The sequence below is a fragment of the Cololabis saira genome, chromosome 3 (genome assembly GCF_033807715.1).
Source record: "Cololabis saira isolate AMF1-May2022 chromosome 3, fColSai1.1, whole genome shotgun sequence".
NCBI lineage: Eukaryota > Metazoa > Chordata > Actinopteri > Beloniformes > Belonidae > Cololabis > Cololabis saira.
In genome coordinates, this window is record NC_084589.1 from 36,121,619 (window position 1) to 36,137,093 (window position 15,475).

At 44.8% G+C, this 15,475-nt stretch overlaps 1 protein-coding gene across 4 annotated transcripts in view; it reads left to right on the forward strand.

Moving 5' to 3' along the window:
• bag6 (BCL2 associated athanogene 6) overlaps window positions 1-15,475 on the forward strand; it is a 28,908-nt gene that overhangs the window by 5,678 nt on the left and 7,755 nt on the right. The window contains exons 5-18 of one of the 4 annotated variants that reach the window (XM_061717389.1): window positions 2,980-3,051; window positions 3,130-3,252; window positions 3,321-3,559; window positions 4,967-5,099; window positions 6,594-6,794; window positions 7,320-7,542; window positions 8,267-8,317; window positions 10,228-10,580; window positions 12,480-12,552; window positions 12,635-12,978; window positions 13,875-14,154; window positions 14,246-14,415; window positions 15,215-15,268; window positions 15,367-15,475. In XM_061717389.1, coding sequence (XP_061573373.1) covers window positions 2,980-3,051; window positions 3,130-3,252; window positions 3,321-3,559; window positions 4,967-5,099; window positions 6,594-6,794; window positions 7,320-7,542; window positions 8,267-8,317; window positions 10,228-10,580; window positions 12,480-12,552; window positions 12,635-12,978; window positions 13,875-14,154; window positions 14,246-14,415; window positions 15,215-15,268; window positions 15,367-15,475 — 2,425 coding nt within the window. The remainder of the gene's footprint in view (window positions 1-2,979; window positions 3,052-3,129; window positions 3,253-3,320; window positions 3,560-4,966; window positions 5,100-6,593; window positions 6,795-7,319; window positions 7,543-8,266; window positions 8,318-10,227; window positions 10,581-12,479; window positions 12,553-12,634; window positions 12,979-13,874; window positions 14,155-14,245; window positions 14,416-15,214; window positions 15,269-15,366) is intronic. The other 3 variants (XM_061717390.1, XM_061717391.1, XM_061717392.1) reach the window with 3 other exon arrangements.

Sequence of the window (15,475 nt, forward strand, 5' to 3'; positions counted from 1 at the left end):
GCAACCCGGCTCCACTAAAATCTGATTGGTCGATTCTTTGATTTTATCTAATCGGGAGGAAAGTACCACGTTCTGAAGGGGGGGTTTCAGACCTCTTTCACAGGTAACAGTCTATCTTTGGACCCCTTGTTGTTGCTATGTTGAATTCGCCCCACCCAATGACCATTGACTGATAGATAAAGTAGAAGGACGAGATCCGGGGATTGTTGAACTCTTAACATGTCAGAGGCATCGGCAGAATTTTATAAAAATAGACGACGGAAAAAAAGTTAAATGTAAACTTTGTCAACAACAGTTTGGATCACAGCTCCACATTAAACATGATCTATCTGTCTATCTGTCTATCTATGGTTCATTATTAAAACATGACAAAACAAAAGTTTTATATCAATAAAATTTCTCCTATTAATTTTGACAGACTGTAGTTTGAAATTAATTTCAGTGTAAAACATTACATCAAAAACCCTTTAATATCCGACCAAGATTTAATTTAATAACAACCTAGAGTTTCTTTGGTTGATTACAGCTCTACCAAATACTTCTCACAGACACCTGTCACTGTGTTTCCTGTATTTGTGTCACATGGCTTTTGTGTGCGTGTGCATGAATGGAGGGTTCCTGTTTGCACATTTTGAGTGTTTTACTCAGATTAGATCAGGTTTCATGGAGATCTTTGATAACCATGTTGTTGTCAGATATATCGTCCGTACTTCACACTGACACAAACCACAGTGTCTTTATGCTAACGAAATAACTGATAATTGACCACATGTTATTTCAAATTTATTAAAGGGATTTTTGTGTACGGGGTCAGTCATTAGTCATCGCATCAGTCATTTGGTCTCAGGCGGTGATTCAACGCCTGTGTGGGGGAAAAAAAGTTGTTTTGACACCTTTGTTTCAACCAATCGTTTTAATTAGGCCTGTGTTGAAAAAAAAAAAAGGGTTTTCTGATTCTAAATCGATTCTCATTAATTCCTAAAAGTCTGTCTAAAGTTTTTTTTTTTTTTTCATCATTACATTTTCGCCGTCATTTAATTCACACATGCGCGTGGTGTGGAACTATCAAACTTTGTAAGAGCAGCGGTAGCGTTGACAAAGGGCTGGATTTAAAACTCCTGAACTAAATGAGAAAATGCAGAAATGAGAAAAAGGGGTCACTACGGGGCAGAGCAGCTGCCCAGGACTGGTAAGGCTGGAAAATACTTGCTGTTTTTAGCCTGTGTTTATGCTGCTATAGCATTTGCGTCCATTCGCACAGAGAACCAGCTGCGCTAAGAAACGAACATCGCTAGCGCACCACTGGAGCAGAGTGCATCGTACTGTAATACAGAATTACGATTCCACCTTTACAGACGTCACCGTTAAAGTACATGATCGTCAGCCTATTTGTGTTGTAACGTTTATCTTTTCACTCTGTAAGTGATCATCGCTCGTATCCTTCCATGTCCCGTCAACCGTGTGCTGACAAAACTTCAGATCATTGAATCGCCAGCTACGTTACACTCGTACACACTCTTACACACCCCCAACTGTGCACAACCAGTGTTCAGTGCTTTGGATATTTCAGCTTAAATTTCAAAATGTTATATTAGTTCAATGCAGTTCATATTATCTATATTTACCATAGCTTGTTCGGTTTATTCTGTTATCGGACACGGTTTGTCATATCATACCTGGTGCATCATGGCAAAACGTGTGTCTGGGGACGGAATAAATCAGACAAGCTAAAATGATTTGTTTACTGCATGAGCTGTTGCAATTTCTTTCTTTTTTTGCACTTTAAGAAATGAATAACTCAAATAGGCCTTTCAATATCCATTTAGTTATTTCACAATTATTATTGTGAAAATATTATTTCACTAGTTATTTTACAGTCATATAATTCAGGCAACAGCTCAAAAAAGCATTTTTAATAACACTAACCCAAATCAAAATCGGAACGAATCGAATCCTGATAATCTATTCTGAATCGTAAGAATCTAATCGATTCCTGGCATTTGAATCGATCCCCAGCCCTTAGTTCTGATTTTAGTTATGAACAGAGCTGGAGAGTAAATGTGTTAAATGTTACCTTCACACAACTCGTCGTTGTGGTGAAGGTGGGCGTTAATGTCAGAGTCTGTGTTGGAAAGTCACTGATAAGCGGCTCCGAGCCCCCCGGCCTGATGGCACTTCAGCGTGTGGGCAGTGGGGGGGGTTTCCGATGCGATGGGCTCGACATCTGGGAACCACAAACACAGAAATGTGGTGCAGCTCGCTGGAATCTCTGGCCCCTCTTTCTCAAAGTGGGTCACGCAGATCCTCCTCTGTGATACAATGGAACAGATAACCATCACACGCTGCGGTACGGCGTTGGGGGGCTGTTTTGTCAGAAATCCCCGGGTGTCCGCTGGTTTCTGCGCATGTGACGAGAGCGTAGGGGTGTAACGATACACTAATCTCACAATACGGTACGATACACGATATTGAGGTCACGATAACTATACGATATTATAGCAGTATTTTTTTAACAACCTTGAATGAGGAACAAATGACTGGAAAAAACAGTCTTTTATTTGAAAGACACAAAATACAAAACAATGCTATGCGTTTGCCCTATTGTTACAGTTTGTAATGCTTTATAACTGTTTTAAGTTTTAAAGAGAAAGCCAGGCCAACCATTTTCCACAAAATGAACTAAAAGTAAATGACAGGTTTGCATAATGCATCTTCAGTTTCATACAAGTTAAAATATTTTGCCACAAACTGAATAGTTTCTCTCACGTGTGACTTGACTTTTTTCTTTTTACGTTACTAGTAAACACAATATATTAATATTAATAACCCAATATCGCGCTACAGTTTGTCACCTCCACAGCACTTATCATGACATTTTTGTCTCGCCAAATTTGGTGACACGATATATTGTTACACCCCTACGAGAGCGTGGTAAACTCCCTGGGAAGCCGGCGTTATTGTGGTTGTCGTCTCATCTAGATGTCCGTCCAGCAGATGGTGTCGGGGATGGGGGAGAACGCCAGGAACGCCCGGGTCACGACCAGCACGGGGGTAAGGTTCCCGCCTCTGGCTGCCGCCCGCGTCCTCCCGCGGTAACGCGTCTAATGCTTGTCCTGGCTGCTGTTGCAGAGCAACGGCTCGGTGAACGTGCACATCGACATGGACCAGCCGGTCCAGAGCGAGCCCCGGCTGCGGCTGGTCCTCGCCGAGAATCTGCTCCGAGACCTGGGGGACGTCATCCAGGGAATGGAGGTACCTGCTCGCTGTTCCTGCGGCTCTGGCTGCCGTGGTTCCCCCGCTGACCCGGTGTCTGCTTTCAGGGCCGGTCCGCCGACCCCCAGACCTCCCAGACCTCCCAGACCTCCCAGACCCCCCAGCCGGACACGGGTTCTGCTGCTGCTGCCGCCGCTGCTCCGCCGCCTCCCTCGTCCTCCTCCACCACCTCCACCCCGTCTCCCTCTGCACAGCCAATGGACACCTCGCCACCGCCGACGACACCCCCGCCTCCACCCTCCTCCTCTGCCCCGTCTGAGGGACCCACTCCACAACCCGGACCCAAGTGAGTCATTCCTGAACTTCCTGAACTATTTTTTGTTGAAAATTTAGTTTGAAATCCAAGTTATGTACGTCACTCAGACATGTCTGACTCTGTTGTCTGACCAATGGGGAAGCATTTGCCCAATGCGGGATGTTTGTGTCAAAATGATTCAATTAAAAAAAAAGAGACTTCAAAACTTTTTTCCCTTCAATCAAAATAAAAAAAACCACTTCAAGTCGAAAAAAATCTTTTCGATCCACAAAAAGTGTTCAAATGCTTTTTTTTGAGTCTCAAATATTTTTTTCTTTGATTGTAATAATTTTTTTGATTGAAGTGACATTTTTTTTAATTAAAAATATATTTTTTGATTGAATAATTAAGAAACAAATCTACTTCCATACAAAGGTTGCCATGTCAACAGTAAAGTTGCTTTCGTCAATAAAAAATTATGACTAAATATCGTTGTCAACGAACCTTCATCACCCTGAGGAAAACGAGACGAGACGCAACGAAAATGCTGGTCACGATAACGATAATTAAATATATAACGCAATATCGTAGAGGAATAAAAAACAGACTAAAATGTAGATTACAAAATAAAAACTCTGCTAAAATGCGTCTTAATTTTCGTTGACCAAAACGAGACGAAATGTTCTACCAAAGATCCTTAATGTCCATGTTTCCTCTGGTTTAGTTCTGCTGCTGGGTGACGTCACGTCCTCAATCCCAGTCGCTGCAGCGGGGAATCAGATCCAGAAGATGCAGCTGCAGAGTTAGAGGCGGATGCCGTTAACGCAGAGCTCTAGGTTCACGTTAATTAAAAACAAAATTCCATAGAGAAACGTGGGTATCTGCTCTGGGGCTGGGAGAAGAAGAAGAACCATCTTTGGATACACTTTCCTACATAGACGTGGAAATGAAAACCAAATGTGTCGTGGTAAAAGAAAAAGATGGGGAGAATTGCGGAAAAATAAATATCTTGTAAACTCAAATTAGAGTGTTCTGTATCCGGAATGAATGTATTCTTGAGTCTATAAGGTAACAATAATATAATAAGATAACCTTGTTTGAATTGTAAAATGCGTTTGGCTAAATACCGTACAATCTTTGACTAAAACAAGACTAAAATGGACAATTCTGACTAAAATAAGACTAAAATGACTTTTAGTCGACTGAAACTTGACATGGCTAAAAGGAGAATGAACGTGACTAAAACTAATAAAAACTAAAATGATAGCTGGACCCAAAGACTACAAAGACAGGCTGACAGAAACAACACTATTCAACAGAAGAGAAGCTGCATTTATGCTGCAGAATTATCCGGGTGACGTCGCCGTAGTCTGAAAGAAGTTTCTCCAAACGTGTAAATGGATGCTTGTGTCCTCTCTGCTTGATTGTCACCAGCTTTTCCTTTCTCTCCCCCTGCAGTCACCCCAGTCCGGCCGAGCTGGCGGAGATGCTGTCGGAGCTGCGGAGGACGGAGGAGAGGCTGCAGCCGTTCATCCAGAGAGCTCACACCATCCTGGAGACGGCCGCCACCGCAGAGTACAACAATAACACAGTAGGACTCGCACCCACGACTCACGACTGGGGGGTGAAAGTGTCTGTGGGGTGGATGCTTGTGTCAGCGTAGCAGGGCGACGGGGAGGAGCCCGTTTGTCAAGAGTAAACGGATATTTTAAAGCTTCAGAAACCAGGAAATGCAGGAGCTTTGAACATATTTAGTCAGCAGGAGTTTTAGTGTCGTCAGTGAGAATCTGACGTGGTTCTGGTTCGTAGATGGTCTGCAACCATCTTCAGCGGTCGCCCAAGTAGAAATCAGTCTTACTGTGAATGTAAAGGGCGCCCCCTGCTGGTGGAGTGGCTCAGACAACCAGGAGGAGTGAATGCAGCTGCTTTCAACGAGCAGTTTAAAAAGTGTTTTGAGTTGAACATTTCTGGCATTATGGATGTGGCTGCTTCCAGGAAACTGGTCACTAAGCCCACTTACTAAGAAAAGAAGTTTTCTGTGCTGATCTGTAGACCTGTAGCCATGCGTCGACGTGTCAAGGCGTCGACGTGTCAAGGCACCGCCTTGTCTCTCGTGGATGGGACAATAATAACTGCAAAATATAAGAAGCAAAATAAAAACCAACGTCACGTGATCAAATTATGGTCTTCATCAGCTCCTACATTTGACGTTTTCTGGTCATACCTCCGTTTACCGGCATAAAAAATGTTTTTTTTTTTTTGTTGTTTTTTTGCCGATTAGCAGAAGCTAAAGTGCCACCATCAACCATAGAAAGCTTCCTTTTGTGATTACACTTTTCCTATGTGATTTTAAAGGTATTGTGACATCATTTTTAACATGCTTTTAACACTATTAAAAGTCTTGGCCAACATCCCTCAAATGTGTCTAAAAAGGTGTAACAAGAAAAACTTCACTCCAGTACTCCATGCCTGGCTTTGTTATGACGGTGTTTTTTGCGCAGTGAAAAACGCGTCCTTTTCCCCCTTTCCTGTCAATCATTGCCCCGCTCCTCCTCCCAACCGGGAATAACTAAATAACTGGTATATTTCGAATTAAAAATAAATAAAAAATATATACCAAAATAATAAAAAAGGCCCCGGTCCACATGGTGTCAGACTTGAGTCCCGGTCCACAGCCAAGCATCTCTGTTGAAACGTGTTGGTTCTCAATGTGAAGTTGTGCAATTTAAGATCAGTGTTTAAGAATATTTATTATATTTTTAATATTTTTTTTTTTTTTTTTTTTAATGTTTCAGGAAATGTTAAGATTGAAATAATTTTATTTATTTTTATTGGAAAATTTTACAGTTTACTAGTTTGAATGATATGTAAATGTCAATTATTCTCATAAAGGAAACAAATTGTTTTTAATCAAGTAATCTGTCTTGTTTTCTATTGTATATTTATAATTGGGCTTTAATTAAGCAAAAGCAAGTTTTATCCGATTAATCAATGGAATGTTTGTTAGAATATTCGAAAGCTACAGCCGTACGTCACATGATGAAGATGACGTTGTTCTGAACTGGTGTCCTTTTTTCTCCCGCAGGAAAGAGAAGACGACCAGCGGACTCTGGTCCAGATGTGCGAGGGTCTCCGTCTCCTGGGCAACGCTCTGGTGGCCCTCAGCGACCTGCGGCTGAACCTCATGAGCCCGGTGCCGCGCCACCTGCACGTGGTGCGGCCGTTCTCCCACTACGCCAGCCAAGTCTCCCTCCCCGGAGCCATGCACCACCACATCCCAGTGCAAGTACGAGCCGCCGCCAGCAGCAGCGTCTACCCCGCCCGCCGCGGGCCGACGGCCTCTAAGGCCCCGTTTACACGTAGAAAAAAACGGTGGTGTTTTCATGCGAAAACGCGAAAACGAAGCTCAAAAAGTCACCAAAAACAATAATTTCTGAAAACTCCGGCCAAAGTTGAGATTTGCAAAAACTCCGTCTTCATGTTTGCTTGTAAACGGAGGGAAACGGACATTTAGGCTTCAGAAAGTCACATTATGCACCGCACCGTTTGGTAGCAGTAATTGCGTTATTGAATTTAAAAAGTAATGCGTTACACGTTAGTCCCAACACTGCCGGTTTTAAAAGGGTTATTGACTGCATGTAAACGCAGTTACTGCCCCCTGTACCTTTGGCTGCTCATAGCCCCTTAACAGCGTATTTATGCGGGTTCGTGTAAATTAGGGTATTTTTCAAAAAGTAGAGGGGGAAATATCCATTTTCGTAAATACCCGGCTCTGTGTAAACGTGGCCTAACCTGCACCTTCACCCCGCAGATGAACCTGGGCGCCACGGTGACTGTGGCGGCCAACAGCACTGAGGGACAGGCGCCGCCCCCCCAGCAGGCCGGCCAGCCGGAGCAGCCAGGTCAGGGACAGACCTCCCCCTCACAGAGTTCCCCGGCCAATCAGCAGGCCGGACAGGGACAGGCCGGCCCCCGGGTCATCAGGATCAGCCACCAGGCAGTCCCGGTGGTCATGATGCAGATGAACACGGACGGTGTGTTGTCCCCGCTGGCTGTGCGTCGTGTTGCTGGGCTGCAGATCCCCGAGTCATCGTATCGGCCCGAATATAAGACGACCCCCTCTTTTTCTAGACTCAAGTTTGAAAAAAGACTTTTTGAACACCAAATTCAATTTGTGTACAGAATTTAATTACAGTACATCTGAAAAAAATGATTATAACAATATATTCGAGAGAAAAAGCATGTTATTTTGCCTCATTCAATTCATCATGTTGAAGTTTGCATCATACCTTCTCCTCAGCTGCCGGTTAACCTGCCGATCTTCCACCCACTTTTCTCCAGATTGTTGCTACGTTTCTCCATTTTCTGTTGTCTCTGCTCTCATTTTCTTCTCTTTTCTTTCTTTCCGCTATTTTTTTTGTTTTTCTTCTTCGTGACAGGGGTTCGCTTTGGCCTGGGGAGTTAAGTTCGGCATTCGCTTTAAAGATATCTGGCACCATCTAGCGTTGTGAATGGGTATAACGTCTAGACCCCGAATCGAAGACGACCCCCACTTTTTCAGTCTTATTTCAATGCAAAAAACACCGTCTTATATTCAGGCCAATACGGTACTCCGCTCGCTGCAGCCCTGAGTCTTAACCCCATTTCCTCCCGTCTCTGCCGAGTCATGCTCTGATGATGCACTTTTATGGGACAGAAAGCTACAGGTGGAGTGTATTTTACTGGTGTGTGTTTGTGTGTGTGTGTGTGTGTGTGCAGGACCAGGTGGAAACGCTGCAGCAGCAGGTCAGCAGATGCCCGGACAGCCAGGTAAAGGCCAACACGCTAACAGCCTAACACACTTCCTCCAAGACCCGAGGGTCGAGTAATAAATGTTAAAATCTGATCATACTGGGTCTTATCAGGCTAATATCACGTATAACATTATTGGTTTGAAATAGAGAACAGTAGAGCATCGTTGGGGCAATACCAAGTACCCCGTGGCCTTTTTATCTGTCTCCGTCCGTTCTTCTTTGCTCGCTTTACTTCCTGGAGGTTTTTGGACGTTTGCTGCTCCGTTGAGGTCTGGACCTCCAAAACCGATTCTTCTATTTTTCTGTAGCAGATTTGTTGTGGTAGTTTGCCTCGTTGTCCTGCTCCTCTGCGCTGTTTTCATTTCCTGGTCATTGCGATGACTGCAACGGTGCCGAGGCGCTGCAACAACCCCAAACCACCACCGCTCCACCACCGTGCTTCTGTTGGACCACTTTCACTCATCTGCTGCTTCACCTGTTGATTCATAACAATCAAAGCCGGCGGCTCGTCATGAATCTTGATCGGGGACCACAGCGGTTTATTTCCATGTTTTGTTTGTTTACCTCGCCACACGCTGATGACAGAATCCTGCATCCTGCCGCCTCAGGTCACCTACGTACAGCCTGTACGCACTGTTTTTGGAGTGTTTCTCATACCCCCTTTTCCACCAAACCAGTTCCAGGGCTGGTTCTGGTTCTGGTTCTGGGCCAGTGCTGAGTTTGGAACCGGACTTTCTGTTTTCACTGACAAAGAACTGGCTCCGGGCCAGAAGAACCGGTTCCAAGGTAGAACCAACTCTTTGCTGGACTAGAGGAAAGAACCGCTTATGTAAGCGGAGGGGGTGGAGTTATTAAGACCAACAGCAATAGTAAGACTGGGAGACGGAGACATTTTCAAATAAGAATTAAGCCTGAATTATGGCTCTACGTTAAACCAACGCAGAGCATACGCCGTTGCCGGGATGCCGTCGTGAACCCTTCGGACGTCTCCGTCACTCCATTTCGCCGCGGTGCAATACCCAGAGCGCTAGTTGATACTTTGTTTAGCTTCCGGCTTTTCCCGTCACAGTGAATCAAAGAGATAAGGACAACTATTGTGCAAAAAAACAAAACGACCCCAAAAAAAATAAATCACACACACACACACGAAGAAAAGAGCGCTGAAAGTTCATTACTGCTTCACAAACCGGAACCGGAAATGCGTTGTTACCAAGCAAACCAATCACAGCCCTCTCTGTCTGCGTCTCCTCGACGCGTAGGTACATTTTTTGGGAGGTGCATCTCAGGCTACGGAGAGCCTCCCGCGTAGCCGCGTACCCTACGGCGTAGGTTTAACACAGAACCATAATTTAGCCTTTAATCTGGATGCAGCAAAGCATCATGGGTCTGAGGAGGAGACGACCTGTCTTTTAGAGATGTGTCCACGGAGGAGCTACGTGGACCAAGTCCTATTAGAGCAAATACCTTGTTGTTGCTGCAACTTTCACACAAACACAGCGACGTAACTGACGTGGCTCCCCTTAGCACCCGAGCTGTGGAAAAACAAACCGGTTCCAAACTCAGCACTGACCCAGAACCAGAACCAACCCTGGAACCGGTTTGGTGGAAAAGGGGCATCAGTGTCCGATGAAACCACCTCGTCCTGTGTGTGAAGTAGAGGAGCCTTTAGACTGAAGAGGTTTTCTCACTTAAACATTTAAGATGCTTGATGAGGCGGGTTTAGATCTGGTGTTTCTGGATTTCTGTCGATTAGCAGCAGCTGGCTACACCCCCCCCCTCAGATCCACTGGAACAACGGCGGGTGGGGGGTACTTGGTATTGCCATGAGTTTGTTCTTGAACAATCTCTTGGTTTATATGTTGCTGAGGCCTCGTACTGAAACTCCTAACCCTGGTTTTCTGTGTTGATCCTGGTCCCCCCCCACAGGTGCCCTCCCCCCCGACTTCATGCGGAACGTCATGCAGCAGATCAGCCAGTACGCAGCGGCTGTGGCCACCAGCGCCGCCACTGCCGTGGCAACGGGGCAGCCGGTCCCGCCCCAGCCCACCCCCCCCGGCTACAGCTCCACCCCCAACTCCTCCACCACCACCACGGGTCCCAACACCCCCACCACCACCCCCACGGCCCCCCCTCCGCCCTCCCACACCAGCCCTCAGCCGCAGGCCCGGGTGGTGTTCACCCGACCGCCGTTCGCCGCCAACATGCCGCCCCCGGCGTTCGGGACCCGGGGGACGACCATCAACGTGAGGGCGGCCCTGCCGGGCCAGCAGCCGGGGCAGGTGCGCTGACCCGTCCGGTGACCCGTCCGCTAGCGGTTTAAAGCTTAGTCGGGATTTTTTTTTTTTTATTGTTGGCTTTATCTCGAACAACAACAAATCACCATCAAATTAAAAGTGTCAAACTCAGTGCGTTTACATGGGAAGTTTAATTCCTCTTTAATTCAGAATTTAAGTTAAATCCGAAGTAAGGGGCTGGTTTATTCCTATTTTAAATCCGAATAGAATAATTCCGCAAATCGGATAGAGCCAATCAGATGTGTTTTCCATGTAAACTCAATTCGGAATTACTATTTCCATGTAAACCCGAAGGAAAATAGTTTAATTCTGAATTATTTAATTTCGGAATAATTCAGAATTAAAAAAACATCATGTAACCGTGGCCAATGTCAAAAAAAGCAAAACAATTTAACGGTCACATCCAGAAGTAAAGAACAATCGCAAAATAATGTGTTTGAGAGGGAACAGGAGGAAGCAGAACGCTTATTTAGTCCCTTCCTCACAATATCATATGTCAAAGAAAATATAAAAATTAAAAAAATAAGAAAAGAAATAATAACAAATAAATACAACACAAACAATGAATAAACAAAGATCAAGGCATAATTAAACTAGCCTCCTACAATATCCTAAACTCAAAAATGTAATGTCCCAGTCACTTCTTTGATTCATGACCGGCCATGAATGCAGGGAGTTACATTTGTATCGTATATGATGTATCACATAAGGAACAGAATAATAATAAAATAAATACATACAGAAGGTAAATTGAGTTCTTTAGAGGTCCTTATTTTTATATTTGTCAAGAATAGTTTTCTTGTATGTGTTTTTAAACTGTATAGAGTTCTTCATCAAGACTATTCCATAAAGTTACCCCACAGACTGATATGCACATGCTTTTAAGAGTAGTACGTACACAAGATTGTTTAAAATATAGTTTATTTAGTCTTAGATGGTATTTTACGACGAGTATTAGGGCCAAACTAAGACAAAAAAAAAATTGGAAATTACAAGAATAAAGTCATAATATTATAAGAATAAAGTCGTAAAATTACGAAAATAAAGTTATAATGTTGTGAGAATAAAGTTGTAATATGAGAATAAAGTTGTAATATTATGAGAATGAAGTCGTAAAGTTGCGAGAATCAAGTCGTAAAGTTGCGAGAATCAAGTCGTAATTTATGAGAACTCTTAACAGGAAGAGCAGTCTTCTCCCTGTGTTAAAATGAGGAATATTGAGCGTCTTGTGAAGTTATATTTTGGTATTGGTTTCACAAATAAGGAAATACTTAATCTTTTGGTACATCAGCATCAAATTATTATCAGTATAAGGACTTTAAAACGATTGTGCAAACGACTGCGTCTATTCTAAGTAGAAAATCTTTGATCTGATGATCATCCTCATTGTTACCTGAGAAACAACAAAACCTCTGTGAATGTTACAGATGTAACCACTGCTAGCCTTGCAGTCGACCACTATTATACTATACTATACTACTATACTATACCACTATACTATACCAGACAGCTCTTCTTCCACTAAAGACGGATGTGATCTTCCTGTTAGAGTTCTCATAAATGACTTTATTCTCGCAATATTACGACTTTATTCTCATATTATGACTTTATTCTCGTAATTTCCAATTTTTTTTGTCTTAGTTTGGCCCTAATACCTAAGTATTTTCCTTCTTTATCTTGAAACATTTTTGAATGTTTTCAGGCAGTGCATTATTTCTTGCTTTTGAACATTATTATTGCTGTTCTAATGTTCACCAAGTCCATACATTTCCAAATCTGTAATTTAAGGAATAGAGGATTGGTGTGATGGAGATAGCAGCATGATTTATTATCCTGACTGCTCTTTTTTGCCATTCTAACACTAACTACGTGCTGTTGCCGCAGGCGTTCAACCCCGCCGCTCTCAACCAGATGATCAGCGGCCTGGTGGGACAGCTGCTGCTGCCGGGGCAGATGGGTAAGGCCGCCGGCGCCGCGCTCAGGCTCAGACCCGGGAACCATTGACTCGGTACCAGTAACCCTCTGTCCTCTCTCATCAGCAGGCCAAACGGTGACGTCGTCCTCCCCGTCCACGTCCTCGTCCACCTCCACCTCCACCTCTTCGTCCTTCTCCTCCTCCTCTCAGAGCAATTCCTCCTTTTCCTTCTCCGCCTCGGGTCCAACTCCACCTCCCCCTGCAAACGCCGCGTCGGCCCAGAACCCGCCTGAGAGCGGCGCCGGCGAGGCCCCGCCCCCGGAGATGAGTTCAGAGTTCGGCCAGCTGCTGAGCTCGCTGCTCGGGGGGGCCGCCGGGCCCGGGGCCCACGGGGGGGCGCCCTCCATCACCGTCACCACGTCCGGCGTCCCGGCCTTCATCCAGGGAGTCACCGAGTTCATGCAGCAGGTCGGTGTGTTGGCTCCGTCTCACCTGGGTTACCGTGACAACCAGAAGCTTAGGATCATTCAGAAACGATAAATACACTCAGCTGGAGACATTTTCATGCCTTTTCTTACTGAACACCCGATTCAACGTTTTTTTTAATTGGACTTTTAAAAAAAAATTATAATATTAAATTAGTAAAATCTGTTAAATAAAGGGGTCCAAGAAATTTTTTCACAGTGCAAGTACAAATATGTAAAAAAGTCGATCATATTTTGATATTTGGGTCAGATGTTTGTCGTAAAACTGACTTTTATCTGAAATACATAAAAGTTTGCCTCGGAGACGTTCAGCTACACAGTTTTGTCTGTTTTCACATCAGATGTTGTTCAGAGGTCTGATTTCGTTTCCTGGGAATCAGAATTAGGTAAAAGGTCACCGTGTTGTTGATGTCAGTGGTTGACTCGTCACTGCCCCCTGGTGGGCACTACAGACTAACAATAATAATAATAATAACAATAATAATGCTGCATGAAGGGTCCAGATGCAAACGTTGTGAACGTTGATAAACTCTGCTTTGTTTTACCTTGAAGTTAATACCACATTTCTTCAAATAAATTAATAATTTATTTAAGATGAACTTCTTAAATCGGGTGCATCATTATCAAGCAGGAATGTCAACAAAAGGCCTCGAAAGGAACAGCAGGAAGAACTAGCTGGATTTTGACTCTTGGAAATGAAATCTATCTTTCAAGAAAACATGCTCAAGTAGAAGAGAATCAATGATGGGATGTAAATGTGCCAGTTGTCCTGCTGTAAGGACCGTGGGAAATATGTCCTGCTGGGTCTTGTCTAAATGCAAATGACGGTTTTACAAAAGTGGGTGTTTTACATTAACCTGTTCTTGTTTTCATCTCCAGGCCTCCCAGCCCATCTTCTCTGCGCCTCAAGCTCCAGCCGGGAACAGCCCAGCTCCGCCTGCAGGGACCAACCCCGCCCCCAACTCCACCCCCAACCCCGCGGCGCCGGCGGGGGCCGAGTCCCTGAACCCGGAGCTGTTCACGGGCATCGTCCGAGGCGTCCTCAGCACCATGATGGGCTCCCTGGGTCAGGCCCAGAACGACACGGAGAGCATCGCCCAGTTCATGCAGAGGCTGTCGCAGGCCACCAACATCTTCATCAGCCCCGAGGAGCCCACAGGTACCGCACACGGCCCACAATGCACCGGGAGGGGGCGGCCTGCAGCGCACGCCTCAGAAAACCTGCCAAAACTAACTCCTGTGGTTCCCAGGCTTCTTCGGGGAGCTGCTGATGCTGGTGTGCCAGACCTTCACCATGTCGGACCTGGTGGTGCTGCTCCACGGCCAGCACCAGCCGCTGAGCCGCATCCAGCCGCTGCTGACCCGGTTCTTCAACGAGAACTACCTCAGCGGCAGGGAGCCCACCGACGACAACATCAACGTCAGTGCTGCCACAAACCAAACGCTGCGGATGATTTAGAGCAGAGATTAGTCCCCATCGGGTCCACGATCCAATTCTGAGTCATTACATTTTGAGTATCTGCCAATACAGAGTCCCGATCTCAGATTCAGATGAATTTATTAATCCCTTTGGGAGGTTCCCTCGGGGAAATTGACAAAGATCTGATACTTTCGTAACGTTCGAAAAATTAGCAAATTCAAAACAAACAGATCCAGGTTGTCTCATATTTTTATTTAATTCAACTTATTTTATCATTTTAAACAGAGCCGTCCAGAATCCTCTTGGATTTAGCTCGAACAATCAAGTAATAGTGCAACTATTAACTAATTGCTAACTTTAACAATTAACAAATTGATGTTTAATTTAACATAAATTTGAATTAAATAACAGCTGCTCAACTTAAAATACCAAGCAGGCATGTAAACAAATAATCAAATAAAAGAGCAACGGTGTTATAAAGTACAGCAGTAATGTACTTTTTAGACTCTTACTGTCCTTTTCTGGCTTAAAGAGTAAAATATTTGACGACACCGACGCTCCCTTCGGTTTTCAGTCACCGTTGTGACCTAACTTTTAACTTTTATTGTTGCTTGTTGATGCACCAGTTGTTTAGTATTTTTCAAAATGATGATAATAAAATATAGATCGGATCCCTGATCGGGATGGAGCGTCTGAAACAACGTGATGGGATCAGGACATCCCTAGTTGTGAAAGTGTTCATCAACATGACTGCTGAAGGTGGTTGTAGGTAACGGGTTGCTGGTTCTGTTCCCCTCAGGCTGCTGCCGACACCCTGGTCAACGAGCTGGAGGAATACATCAGCGAGAGCTTCGTAAGCTGCCGTCTCTGCTGCTCAAGTCCAGTCGGGCCCAAACCCGCCAGACGGGCCGAGGCCCAGATTTCTAAACATCCTTCTCCCCTCTCCCACAGAGAGAGTCGTCGGTGTCGGTGCTGGACGGCGTGGACATCACCCAGACCAACATGTCCTTCTTCAGATACCAGCTCACGCACATCGCCACGCACATTCTGCGCTGCAACG